Source organism: Ceratotherium simum, chromosome 13 (genome assembly GCF_057802395.1).
Source record: "Ceratotherium simum simum isolate JZ-2026a chromosome 13, ASM5780239v1, whole genome shotgun sequence".
NCBI classification, from domain to species: domain Eukaryota; kingdom Metazoa; phylum Chordata; class Mammalia; order Perissodactyla; family Rhinocerotidae; genus Ceratotherium; species Ceratotherium simum.
Window position 1 is genome coordinate 33,529,060 of NC_141912.1, and position 20,543 is coordinate 33,549,602.

A 20,543-nucleotide genomic window follows, 5' to 3' on the forward strand; every position below is an offset into this window, starting at 1 on the left:
CTTTCATGGAGCTTATACTCTGGTAGAGGAACTACTAATCCAGGGGTCTCAAACAATATAGAAATCCTACCTATCTTTTTTTGATGCTTAGCTCAAATTCTACTTTCTATGATAGTCCTTATATTACCCCTATCTGAAGAGATTTTCCTCTTTTGAATTTTTCCTATTGTATTTACTGCTCTGAATCATTTTCTTGATATTTATATTTTTAACATTGTTTTAGTATTCTCATTTATATTTATCTTTTTGATGAAGATATGGATGTTGCACTTAGTAACAACATCCATAACAACGTAGTTGGTTAGACAGGGAAATACCCCATACTTCTTTGAGAAAAATAACTCTACTTTTCTTTAATCAGAATTTTATTTCAGAAAAATTGTATTTTCCTGACTGTAATACATCGTGAACATACATTTTGAAAAACTCACGTTTGGAAGCTGAAGTTTGAGACTGAGAGATCTAAAAAGATGAAGTTTCGGAAAGGTCTTTTGACAAATTACAAGGAAAAGAGCAGAAACCTTGTGACTAAAGAGAATGTAAGGAGTCTATCATTTTAATCTATACTGTAGAAGACTGGGAGCTAGTTTTGAAGTTGATGTGTTGGAGTGAACTATTCAATTCTATTTCTTTAAGTTTGTAAAATCTTGTGCTATTTTTTCTTCAATGTGCCCTTTTTTTTTAACTGTCCATTTTCTTCCCAGAGTCTTCTTTTTGGTCTTTGTACTTCTTGTCATCTTTACCTACCTTTTCTTTACCCTTTTTTTCCTTGAATCTCCTTTCATATTCTTCCTTTCCTTTTGGACCTCTCCCTTCTTGTCCTTATCCTCTGTCTTGTTCTTATCTTCCTTTGTGTCCTTGTCCTCATCTCCTTTCTTATCCTTGTCCTCTGTCTTGTCCTCATCTCCCTTTGTGTCCTTGTCTTCTGTCTTGTCCTCATCTCCCTTTGCGTGCTTGTCTTCTGTCTTGTCCTCATCTCCCTTTGTGTCCTTGTCTTCTGTCTTGTCCTCATCTCCCTTTGTGTCCTTGTCCTCTGTCTTGTCCTCATCTCCTTTCTTGACCTTACTCTCCTTTTTGAGCTTTTCCTCCTCCTTGTATTTGTTCTCCTTCATGTCCTTCTCCTCCTCCTTGCCTTCATCTCCCTTCTTGTCTTTATCCTCCTTGTCCTCATCTCCCTTCTTTTTCATGTTCATCCTTTGTTCTCTTTTTTCACCTTTATCTTTTTCACTGTCTCCTTTCTTTAATTGACCCTTATCTATTTCCTTTTCCTTGTCCATGTCCTTCTCAGTATCTTTCCTTTTGTCTTTTTTCTCTCTCTTCTCTTCTTTATACTGAGTTTTCTGAGGAAGCTCTTCAACTTTCACTCCAGTTTTCTGTTTTTGTCCCTTTTCATAGGTCGTCTCAGGGCCACTTACTTCTCCCTTATGTTGGTATTTAGGACCACTTTGGCTATTTTGTGATGGGACTGCCAGAATTCTCAAATAAATATCCTGTTTTAAGGTAGTTTTCTTTGCTTCTCTAGTGCCACTTTTTACCTCTGTTTGTGAACCTTCTCTCAAATTACCTGAAAATACAGCAAAGCATGTAATAAAAGTATGTAATTCATATCTTAAGTAATTTTTCTCTATGCCATTTTTTTGTTATCAGACACTTTTAATTTGCATTAAATTTGAGGCAATAAATTTTTTTTCCCAATAATATAAAATTTGTGAGCTGTACACACACACAGGATTAGATAAGGGGTCCTTGAAATACAGACTCTTTTCAGGAATCCAACTGAGAAAAGGGAAAAATACAACACAAAGAAATTGGTAATTGCTCAGTAGAATATGGCTAGAGTGTGTGATTAAAATTAATAGAGATGTAGACTGAGAAGAAGAACTGTTTCTGAGAAACTTATATTATTATATAATGTTTATGATTCCTTAAGGATACGCCATCTCTCTTTGAGTGATAAGGAGAATTGTTAAACCAGTAATTTGAGAGACAATGAGGCTGGAACTTTCCTTAGCTATTGCACAGGTTTTCAGGGAGTCTGCATTAAAAGTGATTTAGAGATGGTAGCATTACTTAAGGTAGAAAAATAACTGGTTCTTGTAGTACCTGTGCTAATAATAGGAATAGTTATTGCTGTGTGATACATAGTAAACTAAAATTAATAGTTTTATAAGTAGGAAAAACAGGGCATAATTACTTGTTTCATTGAAACCTAAATTCCTTTAGTTACATTCCATGATTAATCTATCTTTTAATTGATCTTAAGTGTTTGTTTCTATCATGTTTCAATGTCCCTTTCCTTATTTAATCTAGAGGAAATAGGACCAGTAGTTACTGAAATGGGATAGAAAATATAATTTAAGTAAGGAGAGTTAGGGATATCTCCAAATTGGGAGTGGGCCAAGAGTTTAATGAGAGCTCATGTTATTGTGCATCGTAGTGGCATCCCTTGATAAGAGTCCCAGGTACCCAGCACTGGATGGACACTCAGATATATTAAATTGGTTCTGTCCACCTGTGGATGACATACTCTCTAATTGGCGCTTTCCTTCAGCTGGAGTCTAGGTGGATGTTTTGTGTTTTGGGTGTTGCATTATCTGTACTGGGCACAAATAATTCCCATTTTCCCCCTTTCTGTATTTTATTAGTGAAGAAAAGCTAACATTTGGGGAGCTGGAATACATAGCAGCTTGAAAGTTATGGGAATAAGCACAAAGTAATTCATAATTTGTAAAATTGGACAGATGATGTTGGGTGTAGATAGATGGGGGAAGATCACTATGAAGAACATCCTCAATAGGGCTTCCAGCCTGGAAAGTGGGCACTGTGGAATAGGCTTGTTTCTTGTTTTGAGAAAACTTGTTAGACTGAATTCAGTATAGTGGAGAGATCATTGGATGAAAAGTTAAAAAATATTTGAGTTCCAATACTTATTTATTTATTTTTTTTTGTGAGGAAGATCAGCCCTGAGCTAACATCTGTGCCAATCCTCCTCTTTTTGCTGAGGAAGACTAGCTCTGAGCTAACATCTATTGCCAATCCTCCTCCTTTTTTCCCCCAAAGCCCCAGTAGATAGTTGTATGTCATAGTAGCACATCCCTCTAGTTGCTGTATGTGGGACGTGGTCTCAGCATGGCCGGAGAAGCGGTGTGTCGGTGCGTGCCTGGGATCTGAACCTGGGCTGCCAGTAGCGGAGCGTGCACGTTTAACCGCTAAGCCACGGGGCTGGCCCCGAGTTCCAATACTTATTATGTGGACTTTGCCAAAGACCCTTAATCTTTTTGTATCTTAACTTTATCATATGTACAATGAAGTTAATAATACTGTCCATGTTTACCTCTTAGAATTATGTGAGGACAAAATGAGATAAAGTACATCAATATGCTTTTAAAATTGCTAAAAAATTATATGGCAAATACATTTGATGTTAATTTGTAGGACAAGGGGAAATTTTACTGTAAAATGTATTTACTATTTAAAATTTACTATTTAAATTAAATAGTAAATTAAAATTTACTATTTAAAAATATTTCATGGTTCTGTGTCAATAATATTGATTTTTTTATTTTGTGAGGAAGATCAGCCCTGAGCTAACATCTCTGCCACTCTTCCTCTTTTTGCTGAGGAAGACTGGCTCTGGGCTAACATCTGTGCCCACCTTCCTCCACTTTATATGGGATGCTGCCACAGTATGGGCTGACAAGTGGTGCATCGGTGCACGCCTGGGATCCAAACCCGGGCCAATAATATTGATTTGATATTATCATTTAAATATTTGCATACTATTCCAGTTATATAATCTCATAACTTTTAAATCAGCCTATTGATGAATATTATTTTCAAATTTTAATTTATGTAAATAATGCTGTGATAAACCACCTAATACACATGCCTTTGAAAAGCTGCTGTTTTTTTCTTAGAAAACATTTCTAGAAGTATAATTTCTTAGTCAAAGGATGTGCATATTTTGTATTTTGAAACATTGCCAAATGCATTCTTGAAAAGTTAAACCAAGTTACTTTTGTACCAATAGAGCATAGAAATAGAAATACGGCCAAACCCTAAAAACATTGTACTCTGTAATCTTTCCAATCTTTTGCAGACTGAGAGATTTAAAAAACCCCTCCTCTTTATCTGCATTTCTTCGATTAACTAGTATTTATGGATCTTTAGCATTTATTATTTCATTTATTACCTATTTGTATCTTTTGGTGTATTTCCTTTTTTTCCCAGAGATCATTATATATTGGGGATATAAAATTTTTGTCTGAGGGGCTGGCCTGGTGGCATAGTGGTTAAGTTCATGCGCTTCTCTTCAGCGGCCTGGGGTTTGCAGGTTTGGATCCTGGGTGTGGACCTATGCACCGCTTAGCACGCCATGCTGTGGCAGGCGTCCCACATATAAAGTAGAGGAGGATGGGCATGGATGTTAGCCTGGGGCCAATCTTCCTCAGCAAAAAGAGGAGGATTGGCAACAGATATCAGCTCAGGGCTAATCTTCCTCATCAAAAAAAAAAATTTTTTTTTGTCTGATAGAAACAGTTTTTTTTAATAATTTTTATTTATTTATTTTTTCCCCCAAAGCCCCAGTAGATAGTTGTATGTCATAGCTGCACATCCTTCTAGTTGCTGTATGTGGGATGTGGCCTCAGCATGGCCAGAGAAGTGGTGTGTCAGTGTGAGCCCAGGATCCGAACCCGGTCCGCCAGCAGCAGAGCGCGCGCACTTAACCGCTAAGCCACGGGGCCGGCCCTAGAAACAGTTTTGATTTCCAAATTTCCATTTGCTTTTCAAATTTGTTTATGGTGATTTTTTTTTTCACATAGATGTTAAAAAACAGATGTAGTCTAATTAATCAAACTTTTAAATTACAATTTCTATATTCTACATCATACTTAGAAAATAATCTTGTTTGTCAAGAGGGCACTTGTAAGATGTTAGTTTACAAAGTAAAAAATTACTTTATAATTCACATAAATAACCTAATATTCATTTTTAAAAAAGCCTAGTCTTGATATGAGACACCTTCATAATAGAAGATGTTAATTAATATTCAAGACTTTCCAAAACTTCTGAACTTTGGACTTGCATTTTCCTAGAAAGCAAGCTAGTATCAAAGAAAGAGAACAAAATCTGAAGTCAAAAGAACTGGTTTAAAATATTGGTTTATCACTTAGCAAGTAGGCAACCTGAGGAAAATCACCTGTCTGAGTCTCAGATGTATTAAATATGTTAAAGCCATACTCATTACCTAGTCATTAGTTGCTTTTTTCTGGCACATATTAATTACTCAATAAATATTTGTTTAAAATGAAAAAAATATTTCATAGTTGAAAAATGTTAATTATAAAAAAATTTGAAAAATACAAGAGGTCCAAGGACAAAAAGTATCACCCATAGTTCCACCACTCAAGGATTACCATTTTTGATTTATTTTATTCTATGCCTAGATGCTTAGATTTTATTTTCAATTTTTCTTTTTTTTACATAGTTGTAGCTTAAATATAATTACATTCTAAATAATTTTATGCCACATTTCACTCAACATTATAAGCCTTTTTCTATATTATTACAAACCCTATGTAAACAGTTTTTAATGGTGTTATGATATTATTTTACACAGTGAATATGTCATAATATTTTAAGTTTATATTTGTGAGAAAGAGTGTACCTACCTGGTAATTAAGTGTGGGAGATTCAGTAATTATCTTGTCTATCTAGAAATATTTGCATTGTCTTTGTAAGGCCAAGTTCTATATATATTCTAAGGAAAAATATAAACTTGAGCTGGTATTAAACTGAGTTATCTGAAGAAAGCATTCAAGTGAAGCAATCTCTGTCTCAGGCATCTGACTTGATTTGGAGGCATTTGGTAGCTTTTATTTATTTAAGGTCTATATAAAGGCAAATCTTACTATAGCAAATTTCATTACAATTATCAACTACTTTCCATACTCCATAAAGAAGTGATTGCCCTAGTTGGAAACTCATTTATTTTCAACAATATTTGACGCAAATTAATTCTATAGCTCCCTGGAGTTCATTTTAGGGAGAAAATGAATGATTAAAGTTTAAATTTAAATTAGATAAAATATTTTTATTTCATAAAACTGCCTTTTCATCCAGCTCATTTAGATAATTTTAAGGCATTGAAATTTAAGGTTTGAGAGGGTATTATGGTGGTCTAGGAACTGAAACAAACATCCATTCACCATCATTCAGGTTTAATTTTTTAAAATAGTTGACATATATTGAACAAAGCACTTTTCTTAGTGATTCACATTGATTAAATCATTTAATCTTCCCAAGAACTCTATGAGGGAGGTACTATTGGTATCACTGTTTTATAGCTGAGGAAACAGAAGCATAAATAATGTAAATAGCTTGCCAATGGTTAAAAACTGCTAAGTGAGAGAATAGGGATTTATATTTAGGTTCACTGACTCTATCCCCACTTCCTCCACCAAATTATCTTTCCTAATACAAAAGTGATGCTTTAAACTCTTTTTTTTCAATTGAACTATAATTGATATATTACATTATGTTAGTTTCAGATGTACAACATAATGATTCAATATTTGTATATATTGCAAAATGACCAGCACAAGTCTAATTAACATCTGTCACCATACATAGTTATAACTTTTTTTTCTTGTGATGAGAACTTTTAAGATCTTTTAAAACTCTTTAAAATTTTTTTCCAACTTTATTGAGGTATAATTGGAAAAATTTTGTATATTTAAAGTGAACAATGTGATGATTTGATATATGTGTACATTGTGAAATGATTACTACAATCAGGTTAATTAACACATCCATCCCCTCACATAGTTGCCATTTTAATTTTTTTGTGGTGGGGTGGCTTAAGATTTGCTTTCTTAGTAAATTTCAAGAATATATACAATATTATTAACTATAGTCATCATCCTATGCATAAGGCTTATTCATCTTAAAACTGAAGGCTTGTACATTTTGACCAGCATCCCTCCATTTCCTCCACCCTCCAGCTCCTGGTAACCCCAAATGACCACCATCCTACTCTCTGTTTCTATGAGTTCAACTTTTTTTTTAAGATTCCCCAAATAAGTAAGATCATAAAGTATTTTCCTTTCTCTGTCTGGATTATTTCACTTAGCCTGATGTCCTCCAGTTTTATCCACGTTGTTGTAAATGGCAAGATTTCCTTTTTTCTCATGGCTGAATAATATTCCGTTGTGTGTGTGTGTGTGTGTATGCATACTTCTTTATCCATCCATCGATGGACACTTAGATTGTTTTCATATCTTGGCTATTGTGAATAATACTGCAATAAACATGAGAGTGCATATATGTCTTTGAACTCATGTTTTCATTTCCTTTGGATCTATATCCAGAAGTGGAATTGGAGGATCATATGGTAGTTCAATTTTTAATTTTTTGAGGAACCTCCATACTGTTTTCCATAGTGGTTGAAACAATTTACATTCTCACCAACGGTGTATAAGGGTTTCTTTATCTGTACATCCTCCCAAACACTTATCTCTTGTCTTCTTGATAACAGTCTTTCTAACAGGTGTGATATCTCATTGCGGTTTTGATTTGCATTTCCCTGGTGATTAGTGGTGTTGAGCATCTTTTCATGTACCCATTGGCCATTTGGATGTCTTCTTTGGAAAAATGTCTATACAGTTCTTCTGCGCATTTTTAAAATTTTTTAAAGCAATTTTTTTTTTTGCAGGGAAAGATTCACCCTGAGTTAACATCTGTTGCCAATCTTTCTCTTTTTTTTCTTTTCTTTCTTTTTGCTCCCCAAAGTCCCAGTACATGGTCGTATATGCTAATTGTTAAGTCATTCTAGTTCTTCTATGTGAGCCACTGCCACAGCATGGCAACTGACAGACAGGTGGTGTGGTTCTGTGACTGGGAAGCGAACCCAGGCTGCTGAAGTGGTGAGCACTGAACTTTAACCATAAGCCATCAGGGTTGGTTCTTTTTGTAATCAGATTTCTTCTTTTTTTGCTATTGAGTTATATTAGTTCTTTATACATTCTAGATGTTAGCCCCTTATCTGATATATGGTTTGCAAATATTTTCTCCCATTCTGTAGGTTGCCTTTTCGTTTTTTGATTATTTCTTTTGCCATGCAGAAGCTTTTTAGTTTGAGGCAGTACGACTTCTTGATGTTTGCTTTTGTTGCTTGTGGTTTTGGTGTTCTATCCAAAAAAATTATTGCCCAGTCTAATGTAATGTTAAGGAGTTTCTTCCCTATGTTTTCTTCTAAGAGTTTTACAGTATCAGGTCTTAATGTTTAAGTCTGTAATTCATTTTGAATTAATTTTTGTGAGTGGTGTAAGATAGGAGTCAATTTCATTTTTCTGCATGTGTTATCTGATTTTCCCAGCATCATTTGTCTCCTATTGAATCTTCTTGGCTCCTTTGTCAAATATTAGTTGACCATATATGTGCGGGTTGATTTCTGGGCTCTCTATTTTGTTCTGTTGGTTTGTGTGTCTATTTTCATGCCAGTACCATACTGTTTTAATTACTATAGCATAGTAGTATAATTTGAAATGAGGAGATGTGATGCCTCCAACTTCGTTGTTCTTTCTCATGATTGCTTTGACTGTTTGGGGTCTTTTGTTTTCCATACAAACTTTAAGATTATTCTATTTCTGTGAAAAATGCCATTGAAATTTTGATAGACATTGTGTTGAATCTATAGATGGCTTTGGGTAGTATGGATATTTTAACAATATTAATTTTTCTGATCCATGAACATGGGATATCTTTCCATTTGTTGATGTATTCTTCAATTTCTCTCATCAAGGTCTTGTAGTTTTCATTACATAGATCTTTAATTTTCTTAGTTAGATTTATTCCTAAGTATTTTGTTTTTGATGCTAAGGTATTCTGCCGCTGTTGGATGGAATGTTCTGTATGTCTGTTAGGTCCATTTAGTCTAAAGTATAGCTCAAGTCCAGTGTTTCCGTATTGATTTTCTGTCTGGATGGTCTATCCATAATTGAAAGTGGGGTAATAAATACTTGTCTTGTAAATAAAGTACTATTATTTTATTGCTACTTATTTATCCTTTCAGATCTGTTCATAGTTGCTTAATATATTCAGGTGTTCCGATGTTGGGTGCATATATATTTATAATTATTATATCCTCTTGATGAATTGACCATTTTATCATTATATAATGACCCTCTTTGTCTATTGTTACAGTTTTTGACTTAAAGTCTATTTTGTCTAAGTATAGCTTCCCCTCTTCTCTTTTGGTTTTATGAAACAAGCATAAATTGTTTCATTTGATGGTATCTCATAATTCTTGTAGGCTTTCTTCCTCATTTTCATTCTTTTTTCTTTGTTCTCCTCTTATTGGATAATTTCAAATGACCCATTTTGTTGTCACAGATTCTTTCTTCTGCTTCATCCATTGTGCAATTGATCTTCTCTATTGCATTTTTCATTTCATTCATTGTATTTTCAAGAATTTATGTTTGGTTCTTTTTTATGATTTCTGTCTCTTTGTTGAGCTTATTGTTTTGTTCATGCATGGTTTTCCTTATTTCATTGTGTTGTCTATCTGTGTTGTCTTGTAATTCACTGAGCTTCCTTAAGACAATTATTTTGAATTACTTGTCAGACAATTCATAGATCTCCATATCTTTGGGTAGTTACTCAAGCTTTACTGGTTTCCTTGGATGGTGTCATGTTTGCCTGCTTCTTCATGATTTGTGTAGCCTTCAATTGATTTCTGTGCATTCAAAGGAGCAAATACCTTTTCCTGTCTTTACAGACTAGTTTTGGCAGGTAAAGATCTTCTCCTGTCAGGTTCCTGGAGTTATGGGACTGCTTCTGGGATCTCAGTCAAGTGGGGAAGGAACTGAGTCATGTGGCTGTTGCCAAGTGTATAGAGGGGTTCATAGTTTGCAGGCCTATTACAGGGATGTGGGCATGTGTGGTTCCTCCTGGATCCTCAGGTGGATGGGACTGCCTCTAGGACTGCACTCAAGCAGGGGTGGAGACAAGTCACAGGACCATTTCTGGGTCTGCAGTTGAGTTGGCCAACAGCAGGCCTGTTACCTGGGTTATGGATGGGTGTGGATCCCACTGGGTCCTTGAGTGAGCTTCCTCTGGGTCCCTGGACAGGTCCCTGTGCTGGCATGATTGCCTCCAGGACAACCATAAGGTGGGGCTTGGCTAGGCCACAGGGCTGCTTCAGGATCTGTAGTCAGGACCAAGGTCAGCTGGCCTTCAACCAGGGGCTTGGATGGGTATGTCTCCTGTAGGTTCTCTGGTTGGGCTGGAGTTCCCCTGGACCATGGCAGAATGGAGCATATGCTGAGTCTCAGGGCTGTTTCAGAGTCCACAGCTGGGAATGACTTCAGGGTCCACAGCTGGAACTGAGGGTGGCAGGCTTGATACCAGGGCACCAATGGGAGTTACTGGGTCTCTGGGAAGGCAAGACTGAGAGCAGGGCGGGATCTGCATCACAGGACTGCTTCAGGATCCACAGTCAGGATTGAGATCAGCAAGTATGTTACTGGCAGTATGGATGGGGATGGCTCCTTTTGGGCCCCTGTACAGTCAAGACTGACTCCTGACCAGCTGTAGAGGAGGGCTTGATCTGATTACAGGGTTGCTTCAGGATCTTCAGTCAGATCTGTTGCTGGTGGGCCTTTTACAGAGGGATGGACTGGTGTGGCTCCTCTCAGGTCCCTTGGCAGATGGGCTGGGACTGAGTTCATAAAGGGTCAGGGCTGCTTTTCGTCTGCAGGCAGAACTGTGTTTAGAGACTGCCACCATGTAGTGGGCCAGCCTTTTGAAAGCAGCTCTCCTCAGATCTGGGGTTTACCAGGGTTTTGCAACCTCCTACGTGGATTCCAAAGCTCCCACAAAGGCACTTTTGTCCATAGGTGGCTGCCAGATAGTTGTTTGTGTCAAGGAAGCAAGCTGGGGACTTCCTATTCCACCACATTGATGATGTCACTCTGCTTTAAACTCTTCAACAACCACCTTTTGTCTTCAGAATTAGACATGTCTGCATGTCTAATTCAAATGTAGACATTGTTTAGAGAATTAGACTTTTGCTTGATAAGAAAGTACATAATTAACTGGCCCCAATAGCCTTAACCTCTCTCTTTAGGATAGATACTTGGAATTTCTTGCTGTTCCTAGAAAATACCATATACCTTGCTGCCTTTATGTGGAATGTTTTCTGTGCTTGGAATATTTTTACCCTGCTTTTTCTTCACATGAAGTTCTCACGTCAGGCTGAATTCAAATTCTACCCCTTATGTGCATTTTTCTTTAACCATCCTTATCCATGCCACATCCTGCACTCCTTGAGTAAACTGGTTTAGCTTCTGTACACTAGTAATGTAAGTGCATGTCTCTGTGAAAGCACCTATCACTTGGGGCTGTCATGTGTGAGGTGTGCATCTCTCCTGTTACATGGGTTGCTTTGAGACCCAGATGTTTCTCCACATTTTTACTCCCATAAACCAGTATAGTGACTAGAATATAACAGGGCTTCAAGAAGTGCAAACTTATTTATACTACTCTTGTGTATTTAAGTTACAGAAATAATAATAGGTATTACTATATGTCTCCCTTTGTCTCTCCCCTTCAATCTACAAATAAAACACCCATAACTCAACAAAGGCTCCTTTACCTAACATACCAGGATGCTGGAGAGAGATCCACACGTGGGTACATATGGAGGTGGGTGGACTGGAGCACATAGAGGAGTCAAATTGGGGCAACAGCAGAGGTGGTGCCCATGATCCTGGCTCCTAGCTGTGGTGGCTAAGCCAGCTGCCACAGCTCCAGAGAACCTGGTAGCAACAGAGTGCTCCAGTTCCTAGCCACAGTGGTGCCTGTGGCCACAGGAAATGGGGAAACAACAAAAGGGGAGCCCTGTGATTCTGACCCCTAGCCATGGCTCAGAGCCCAGTAGCAGCAGTGGAGGCACACGCATGACACCAGTCTCTCGATGGTAGTGGTGCCTGTGGCCACAGAGAATCAGGCAACAGCAGAGGCAGTGCCCCATGGCTGCTCAGAACTCAGTAGCAGCAGTGGAGGTGGCACACACGATTCTTTCCTCCTGATCACAGCAGTGCCTGTGGCCACAATGAATCAGGCAACAGCAGAGGTGGTGCCCTGTGAACCTGACTCCCTCCTCACCCAGCTGCTCTTCCTGCCACAGCTATGGTGCTTGCAACCCAGGTGACCCTGGACATGGCAGAGGTGCTCACCATCCCTGTGCCCCTGGCGATGAAGCCAGCAACTGCAGCAACACCAGCAACAGGAAGGCATCAATGATCCCCAGAGGAGCAGGCAGTGAGAAAGAGGGCACCTGCAACATCCCTGGTAGAGGCAGTGGAGTGGGGAAAGTGTTGATCCTCAGATATAGCCAGAGGCAGTGCAAATAAGGGAAACGAAAAACTGGTGCTATAGTGCCACCTACTGAAAAAAAAAAGAAAGGCCTCTAATCACCAAGTGATTAAATAGAATAAAAGCAAACAAAGCTATACCTAAATAAGGAAAGTATTTGCTACAACAAATGCGCTGACAGGAATAATTCATCAAGCACCATGAAGAGCTATGGTAACATGGCATCATAAAAGAAAATAACAATTCTCCAGAAACTGAACTTAAAGTTATAGAAGATTGTGATGGTGAAGAAACTCAGTATGCTACAAGAAGACTCAGAAAGGCAAGTCAATGAGCTCAGGAGTAAAATTAATGAACAGAAAGAATACTTTGCCAAAGACATTGAAACTCTAAAAGAGAACCAGAGATTCTGGAGCTGAAGAACTCAATTAGTGAGATGAAGACTGCATTAGATAGCATTCAGAACAGAGCAGACCATATGGAAGAACTGGGGAGCTCTAAGATAGAAATCAAGAAATGATGCAGGTAGAATAGGAGAGAGAACTAAGATTTAAAAAGAACAGAGAAATTCTATGAGAACTATCTAACTCCTAAGAAAGGGCAACATAAGCATAGTGGGTATCTCAGAAGGAGAAGAGAGAGAGAAAGTAGCAGAGAGCTTATTTAAAGAGATAATAGCTGAGAAATTCCCAAACCTGCAGAAGGAACTGGATATACAAATCCATGAAGCTGATAGAACACCCAATTATGTCAACACAAAAAGACCTTCTCCAAGACACATGATAATAAAACTGTCAAGTCAATGCCAAAGAAAGAATTTTAAAGGCAGCCAGGGAAAAAAACCCAAAACGTACAAGGTAATCCCCATTAGGCTATAAGCAGATTTCTCAGCAAAACTCTACATACCAGGAGAGAGTAGAATGATATTTTCAAAATATTAAAAGATAAAAACTGTCAGCCAGGAATACTCTATCCATCAAAGTTATCCTTCAGATATGAAGGAGAAATAAAGGTTTTCCCAGACAAACAAAAGCTGAGGGAGTTTATTGCCACTAGACTGCCTTAAAATAAGGGAGCACTCCTACCTGAAACAAAAAGGCGAAGGTACACAAAACTTTGAGCAAGGTGATAAATTGACAGACAGAATCAGAAAATTGCAACTCTATATCAGAATAGGTTGGTAAACAATTATAACATATAAAGGTTAAAGGGAAAAGAAACATTAAAAATATCAATAACCACTTCAATTTGGTAACAAACTCACAATATAAAAAGGGATAATGTATGACAACAAAAACAGAAGGGGAAGAGGAAAATGACAGAACCTATATAGGCAAATGAAGATGAGATGCTATTAGCAGAAATAATAGTAGAGGACTTTAATACCCCACTTACATCAATGTATAGATCATCCAGGCAGAAAGTCAACAAAGAAACATTGGCCTTAAATGAAACATTAGAGCAGATGGACTTAATAGATGTACATATAGGACGTTCCGTTGAAGAGCAACAGAATATACATTCTTCTCAAGTGAACATGGAATTTTCTCAAAGATAGACCTTATGTTGGGACACAAAACAAATCTCAATAAATTTAAGAAGACTGAAACCATATCAAGCATCTTTTTTGATCACAACAGTGTGAAACTAGAAATCAACTACAAGAAGAAAGCTGGAAAAGTCACAAATATGTGAAGACTAAACAACATGCTACTGAACAGCTATTGGATCAATGAAGAAATCAAAGGAAAAATAAAAAAATACCTGGAGACAAATGAAAATGAAAATATGACATAACCAAAATTTATGGAATGCAGCAAAAGTGGTCTTAACAGGCAAATTTATAGCAATACAGGCCTACCCCAAGAAACAAGAAAAATCTGAAATAAACAATTTAATATTACACCTAAAGGAACTAGAAAAAGCAGAACAAAGGAAACTCAAAGCAAGTAGAAGGAAGGAAATAATAAAAACCAGAGCAGAAATAAATGAAATAGAGACTAAAAAGACAATAGAAAAGATCAATGAAACTAAGAGTTGGTTCTTTAAAAAGATAAACAAAATTGACAAAGTCGAAGCTAAACTCACTAAGGAAAAAAGAGAGAATGCTCAAATAAATAAAATCAGAAATGAAAGAGGAGAAATTACAATGGATAACACAGAAATACAAACGATTATAAGAATCTACTATGAAAAGCTGTATGCCAACACATTGGAAAACCTAGAAGAAATGGATAAATTCTTAGAATCATGCAAGCTTCCAAAACTAAATCAAGAAGAAATAGAGAATCTGACTAGGTTGATCACTAGTAAAGAGACTGAAACAGGAATCAAAAACCTCCCAAATAACAAAATTCCAGGACCAGATACCTTCTGTGGTGAATTCTACCAAACATTCAAAGAAGATTTAATACCTAGGCTTCTCAAACTCTTCCAAAAATATTGAAGAAGAGCAGACACTAAATAACTCATTTTAGGAGGCCGACATTACCCAGATATGAAAAACAGACAAGGACAACACAGAAAAAGAAAATTACAGGCCAATATTCCTAATGAACGTAGATGCAAAAATCCTCACCAAATATTAGCAAACTGAATACAACAAAACATTAAAAGGATCATACACCACAATCAAGTGGGACTTATTCCAGGGATGCAAGGATGGTTCAACATCCACAAATCAATCAATGTGATACACCACATTAACAAAATGAAGGATAAAAATCATATGATCATCTCAATAGATGCAGAGAAAGCATTTGACAAGATACAGCATAAATTTATGATAAAAACTCAATAAAATGGGTATAGAAGGAATGTACTTCAGTATAATAAAGGCCATATATGACAAACCCACAGCTAACATCATACTCAATGATGAAAAACCGAAAGCTATCCCTCTAAGAACAGGAACCAGACAAGGATGCCCACTCTCACCGCTGTTATTCAATATAGTATTGGAAATCTATTTCCATCTATTGCTCTGAGCCAGAGCAATTAGGCAAGTAAAAGAAATAAAAGGCACCAAAATTGGAAAGGAAGAAGTAAAACTGTCACTATTTGCAGAAGACATGATATTATATGTATAAAGAATCCACCAAAAACTATTAGAAATAATAAATGAATACAGTAAAGTAGCAGGGTACAAAATCAGTATGCAAAAATCTGTTGCATTTCTATACACTAATAACTTGCAGAAAGATAAATCAAGAAAGCAATCCCATTTACAATTGCAACAAAAAGAATAAAATACCTAGAAATAAATTTAACCAAGAAGGTGAAAGACTTGTACACTGAAAACTGTAAGACCTTGAAAGAAATTGAAGACACAAAGAAATGGAAAGATATTCCATGCTCATGGATTGGAGGAATTAACATAGTTAAAATGTCTGTATTACCAAAAGCAATCTACAGATTCAATCCAATCCTTACATTTTTCACAGAAATAGAACAAAGAATCCTAAAATTTATATGGAACCACAAAAGACCCCAAGTAGCCAAAGTAATCCTGAGGAAAATAAAAACACAAAGCTGGAGGTATCACACTTTCTGATTTCAAAGTATACTACAAAGCTATAGTAGTCAAAACAGCATGATGTTGGCAGAAAAACAGACATCCAGGTCAATGGAACAGAATTGAATGGCCAGAAATAAACCCATACATCTATGGACAGCTAATTTTTGACAAAGGAACCAAGAGCATACAATGGAGAAAGGAGAGTTTCTTCAATAAATGGTTGGGAAAAATGGACAGCCACATGCAAAAGAATGAAAACAGACCATTATCTTATACCATACAAAAAAATGAACTCAAAATGGATTAAAGACTTGAATGTAAGACTTGAAACCATAAAACTCCTAGAAAAAAAACTATGCAGCACGCTCTTTGACATCAGTCTTAGCAGCACCTTTTTTTTGGTGAGGAAGATTGGCCGTGAGCTAACATCTGTTGCCAGTCTTCCTCTTTTTGCTTGAGGAAAATTGTCGCTAAGCTAACATCTGTGCCAATCTTCCTTCATTTTGTATGTGGGGTGCCGCCACAGCATGGCTTGATGAGAAGTGTGTAGTTCCACGCCCAGGATCCGAACCTGCGAACCCTGGGCTGAAGTGGAGCGTGTGAACTTAACCACTATGCCAGCGGTCTGGCCCCAGCAGTACCATTTTGAATACCATGTCTCCTCAGGCAAGAGAAACAAAAGCAAAAATAACCAAATGGGACTACATCAAACTAAAAAGCTTCTGCACAGCAAAGGAAACCATCAACAAAATAAAAAGACAACCTATTGTTTGGGAGAAGATATTTGCAAATCATACATCTGATAAGGGGTTAATATCCAAAATATACAAAGAACTCATACAACTCAACAACAAAAAACCAAACAACCCAATTGAAAAATGGGCAGAGGATCTGAACAGACATTTTGCCAAAGATGGCCAACAGGCACATGAAAAGATATTCAGCATCACTGATCATTAGGGAAATGCAAATCAAGACCTTGAGGGCATTATGCTAAGTGAACTAAGTCAGATGGAGAAAGCCAAATACCGTATGATTTCACTCATATGTGGAAGATAAAACAACAACAACAACAAACAAGCAAACACATAGATATAGAGAATAGATTGGTGATTACCAGAGGGGAAGTGGGAGGGGAAAGGGCCAATGGGGTAAAAGGGCACATGTGTGTGGTGACAGAGGGTAATCAGACTTTGGGTGGTGAACATGATGTAGTCTATGGAGAAATCAAAACGTAATGAAGTACACCTGAAATGTATATAATGTCATAAACCAATGTTACCTCAATTAAAAAAAATATAATGAGATATCATCTCCTGCCTGTCAATGGCTGCTATTAAAAAGACAAGAAAATACAAGTGTTGGAGAAGACGTCGAGAAAAGAGAACCCTTGTGCACTGCTGGTGGGAATGTAAGTTGATTCAGCCACCATGGAAAACAGTGTGGAGATTCCACAAAAAATTAAGAATAGAACTACCATATGACCCAGTTGTTCCGCTTCTGGATATTTATCCAAAGAACATGAGAACACTAATCCAAAAAGATATATGCACCCCTGTGTTCATTGCAGCACTGTTTATGATGGCCTAGGCGTGAAAACAACCGAAGAGCCCATTGATGGATGAATGGATAGCACACTGTATATACAGAAGTTGAATTATAATGTTATACACCTGGAACTTACATAATGTTATAAACCAATGTTACTTTCAATAAAAAAAACTTACATAATCTTTGCAGGGGAGCATCAGAAATAAAACTGACAGGAATTATCCATATTCTCTAAGTCATTTAGAAAATATCTTGGGGTATGAATATAGTATTTTGAGTTAACGATAGCTCTGAGAAGTAGATTCCATATCCTCAGTGGACAGGCTGCAGATGGATTGAGGCGGGGGCTCCCATTCCAGGCTTTTAGTCTCTCAGGCCATAGCATTGAACCTTTTTTGATGAATTGTGGTGTTACATAACACGACCCATCTCCTTTTTTTCCGTCTGATTTTTCTGTCTGTCTTCTTTCCCTTTTCCTCTCCCTCGTTGCTATTTCTATTTTTGACGTTTTACTTCGGTACAGAATGACTTTTTGTTGTCAATAAGTCATTAACATTCACAAGGAAAAATTTTCTCTGCTTAAACTTTTTGTTAATTTTGGAAAATTACTGTGTTAAAGCTTCGTTAATAACCTAAGAGCATAACGAATAATGAAGAGAAATGAGTATTAAGTCTTCCAAAGTTAGATATGATAGCTTTCTCAAAGAAACAAACATAATCACATAGCAATAAAGGAGAAAGAAAAACACATTGGATGAGTGGGGGCAGGAGGAATGGAGGATGGAAGGAGTTTCTCCAGATCTTTTCTAAGTAAAACCACAAACATTTCAGTGGGCTTTGGTCAGAAGCTGTTGAATGTGGTTTCTAATACTATCTTTCTTGGGAAGAAGGCAACATCACCTTTATATTTGTATCCGTGGTATAGTCTTATACAGGTTAGAGATTTTGGAGAGATGTAAGCCTATTTCATTTACTCTTTTCTCTCAGCCTCTAAAGGAATTGTAATCTTTTAAGATCTGTTAAAATCTATTTTTAAAATTTGCTCTCCACTTTAATGTATCCTCTCTGTTCTAACTGCCTTGTACTTTCTCTATTCTTGTTCTTTTTCTGTTCCCCTGGAGTCCTTATTAGTACATTTCACAGTTTTTGATGACGACTCAGGATAATCAGTCCTAGGATATCACTTCTCTAATCTCTCTTTCAGTTCACAAATCTCGCTCAATTTAGGAATCACCGATGAGTTATGATTTATGTTGAATAAGTACATTAGCCCATGGCTGTGCCAGGGTAGAGTTGGAAATAGTATAAAAAATGTTCCGGTCACTTAAGACATCTGTGGATACTAGAATTGAGAAACAGAGAAGGAACTTACTGGTGGGTATGGAAGGTACTGCTGGAAAACAAGCCGACACAACACGTTAGATTGCTCTTTAGTTTAAGTATGTAGTTCCTACTCAGGGTATTTGCAGAGGCACATCAGAAATGAGACCTTCAGAGAAGACTAAACCCACCATTTTTTCCAGGAGCAGTAAAACATGTTTCCTTTTCTTTCCTGTCAGGTTCGCAAGTGTGGTGGGTCTAGATAAGTGATGGAGTGTGGAAGGCCCATCTTAGGGCTTTACTTATTTTATTAGTCTACAGCACTGAAACCTTTCAGTGTATTATTATAATGTCATGCAATTTAATATGCTCCCTTCTTTTGTTTTCTCTTAATTGTCTGTCCTTGCCTTTTTTTTTTTTTTAAATATGGACTGATTTCCTGTTGTTGATAAGCTTTTAAGCACTGACTAGGAGAGTTTTCTTCTCTTTGTTGTTTCTGTTAATCAAGGGAGTTTGTTTTTCCTGTGACATCATTAACAACTTCACAATGAGTAAAGAATTGAAGTATAGAAATGGAGTTTCTTCAGTGTTAGCAATCATGGTTCCCTCTAGGAACTATGAAATAACAACAAAACTGTAGTTTTGGGGAAAAATAATGTGAGTGCATGGTTATGCTTTTACTACAGATTTTTGTATAAAATAAAATAAAATTTTTGTATAAAATAAGATTTTTGTATAAAATAAAAACACAACCATGACTTGGTCACAGGCTCTTGAATATAGTTATAAACATGTTCTTCTTAGGAAGGAAGCTGCAGTCCTCTGTGTCTGTGTCTGTAGCTATAGCTCTGCTCAAGGTAGAGTTTTAGGAGGAGGCAGAAGGCATAAGTGGTTATCATCATCTTTTTTTTCTCTCAGTCCCTATAAGAAATGGAAGCCTATCAGAAACTGTTAACATCTCTCTGTTTGAAAAATCTGCTTCACTGAATTTCATGCATCCTCTTTACTCCTTAGATCCTTTACTCTCCTCTGTTCCTCATTAAACTCGTAGTAAAGTTTTAAGTTTCTTCCTACAACTCACTAGAAGCAGTTCCAGATTACTTCCTTACATTTTACTCTTAGATAGGTGGGTCCAAGGAGATCATTTGCCTTCTGTTTACTCTTTTGGATAAGTGATGGCTCTCCTTTCAGAAAACATCAATAAACTAAGGGAATGTTGGGTAAATACACCATTCTCAAGGTAATGGTGAAAATATTCAGTATAGGAAAAGTTTCCCAGAACCCTCAGAATATCTTTCGGTAGTGCAACTGACAAACAGAAAGAAAATATGCCAGTGGATATTAAAGATACTGACAAAAAGAAGCCAGCACAATACGTTAAAAAATTTCCCCCTAAGAACATAATTCCTACTCTATAGCTTTTGAAGGGAAGCATTAAAAGTGAGATTTTTTAGAGAGTACCAAATGTTTCTACTTTTTTTAGTCATAGTTGTGATATGATGAGAAATTAGCATCCCTTTTGTATGAATCATGTCCTCTCATTGTAGCAGTGGTGGGTTGTGGGGGACCCATTCAATATGGACCATTGATGTCCTTCAGTGGATTGGTTTGCTGACATCTTTTTACAAAAAAAAAATCATTTTCTCTGTTTTTTTTTTTTCCTGTAGCCTCTGCTCACTTATTTTTTAATTTCTCTATCTTTTATTTGTTTGGTATGTTTTTTTGAACTTACCAGGAACCTGTAAATATTTAGCTGAAATAAACCAAAGAAATAATT

At 36.8% G+C, this 20,543-nt stretch overlaps 1 protein-coding gene across 1 annotated transcript; it reads right to left on the reverse strand.

The window, feature by feature from the left end:
- Positions 1–622: 622 nt before the first annotated feature.
- On the reverse strand, positions 623–10,147 carry LOC147915679 (uncharacterized). The gene is made up of 2 exons (XM_087437812.1): positions 10,066–10,147; positions 623–1,564 (listed from the first exon to the last, which is right to left on the reverse strand). Exons 1-2 carry the CDS (start codon positions 10,145–10,147, stop codon positions 744–746), a joined length of 903 nt encoding a protein of 300 aa, XP_087293938.1. The 3' UTR covers positions 623–743.
- Positions 10,148–20,543: the final 10,396 nt, after the last annotated feature.

What these genes read in the sequence shown, in the direction of transcription:
- LOC147915679 (XM_087437812.1), bottom strand. Translation starts at nt 10,147, where the DNA reads ATGCCAGCACAGGGACCTGTCCAGGGACCCAGAGGAAGCTCACTCAAG. An exon ending in CACACCCATCCATAACCCAG is followed by an intron (nt 1,565 to 10,065) that starts GTAACAGGCCTG and finishes CTGTATTTTCAG; the next exon opens with GTAATTTGAGAGAAGGTTCA.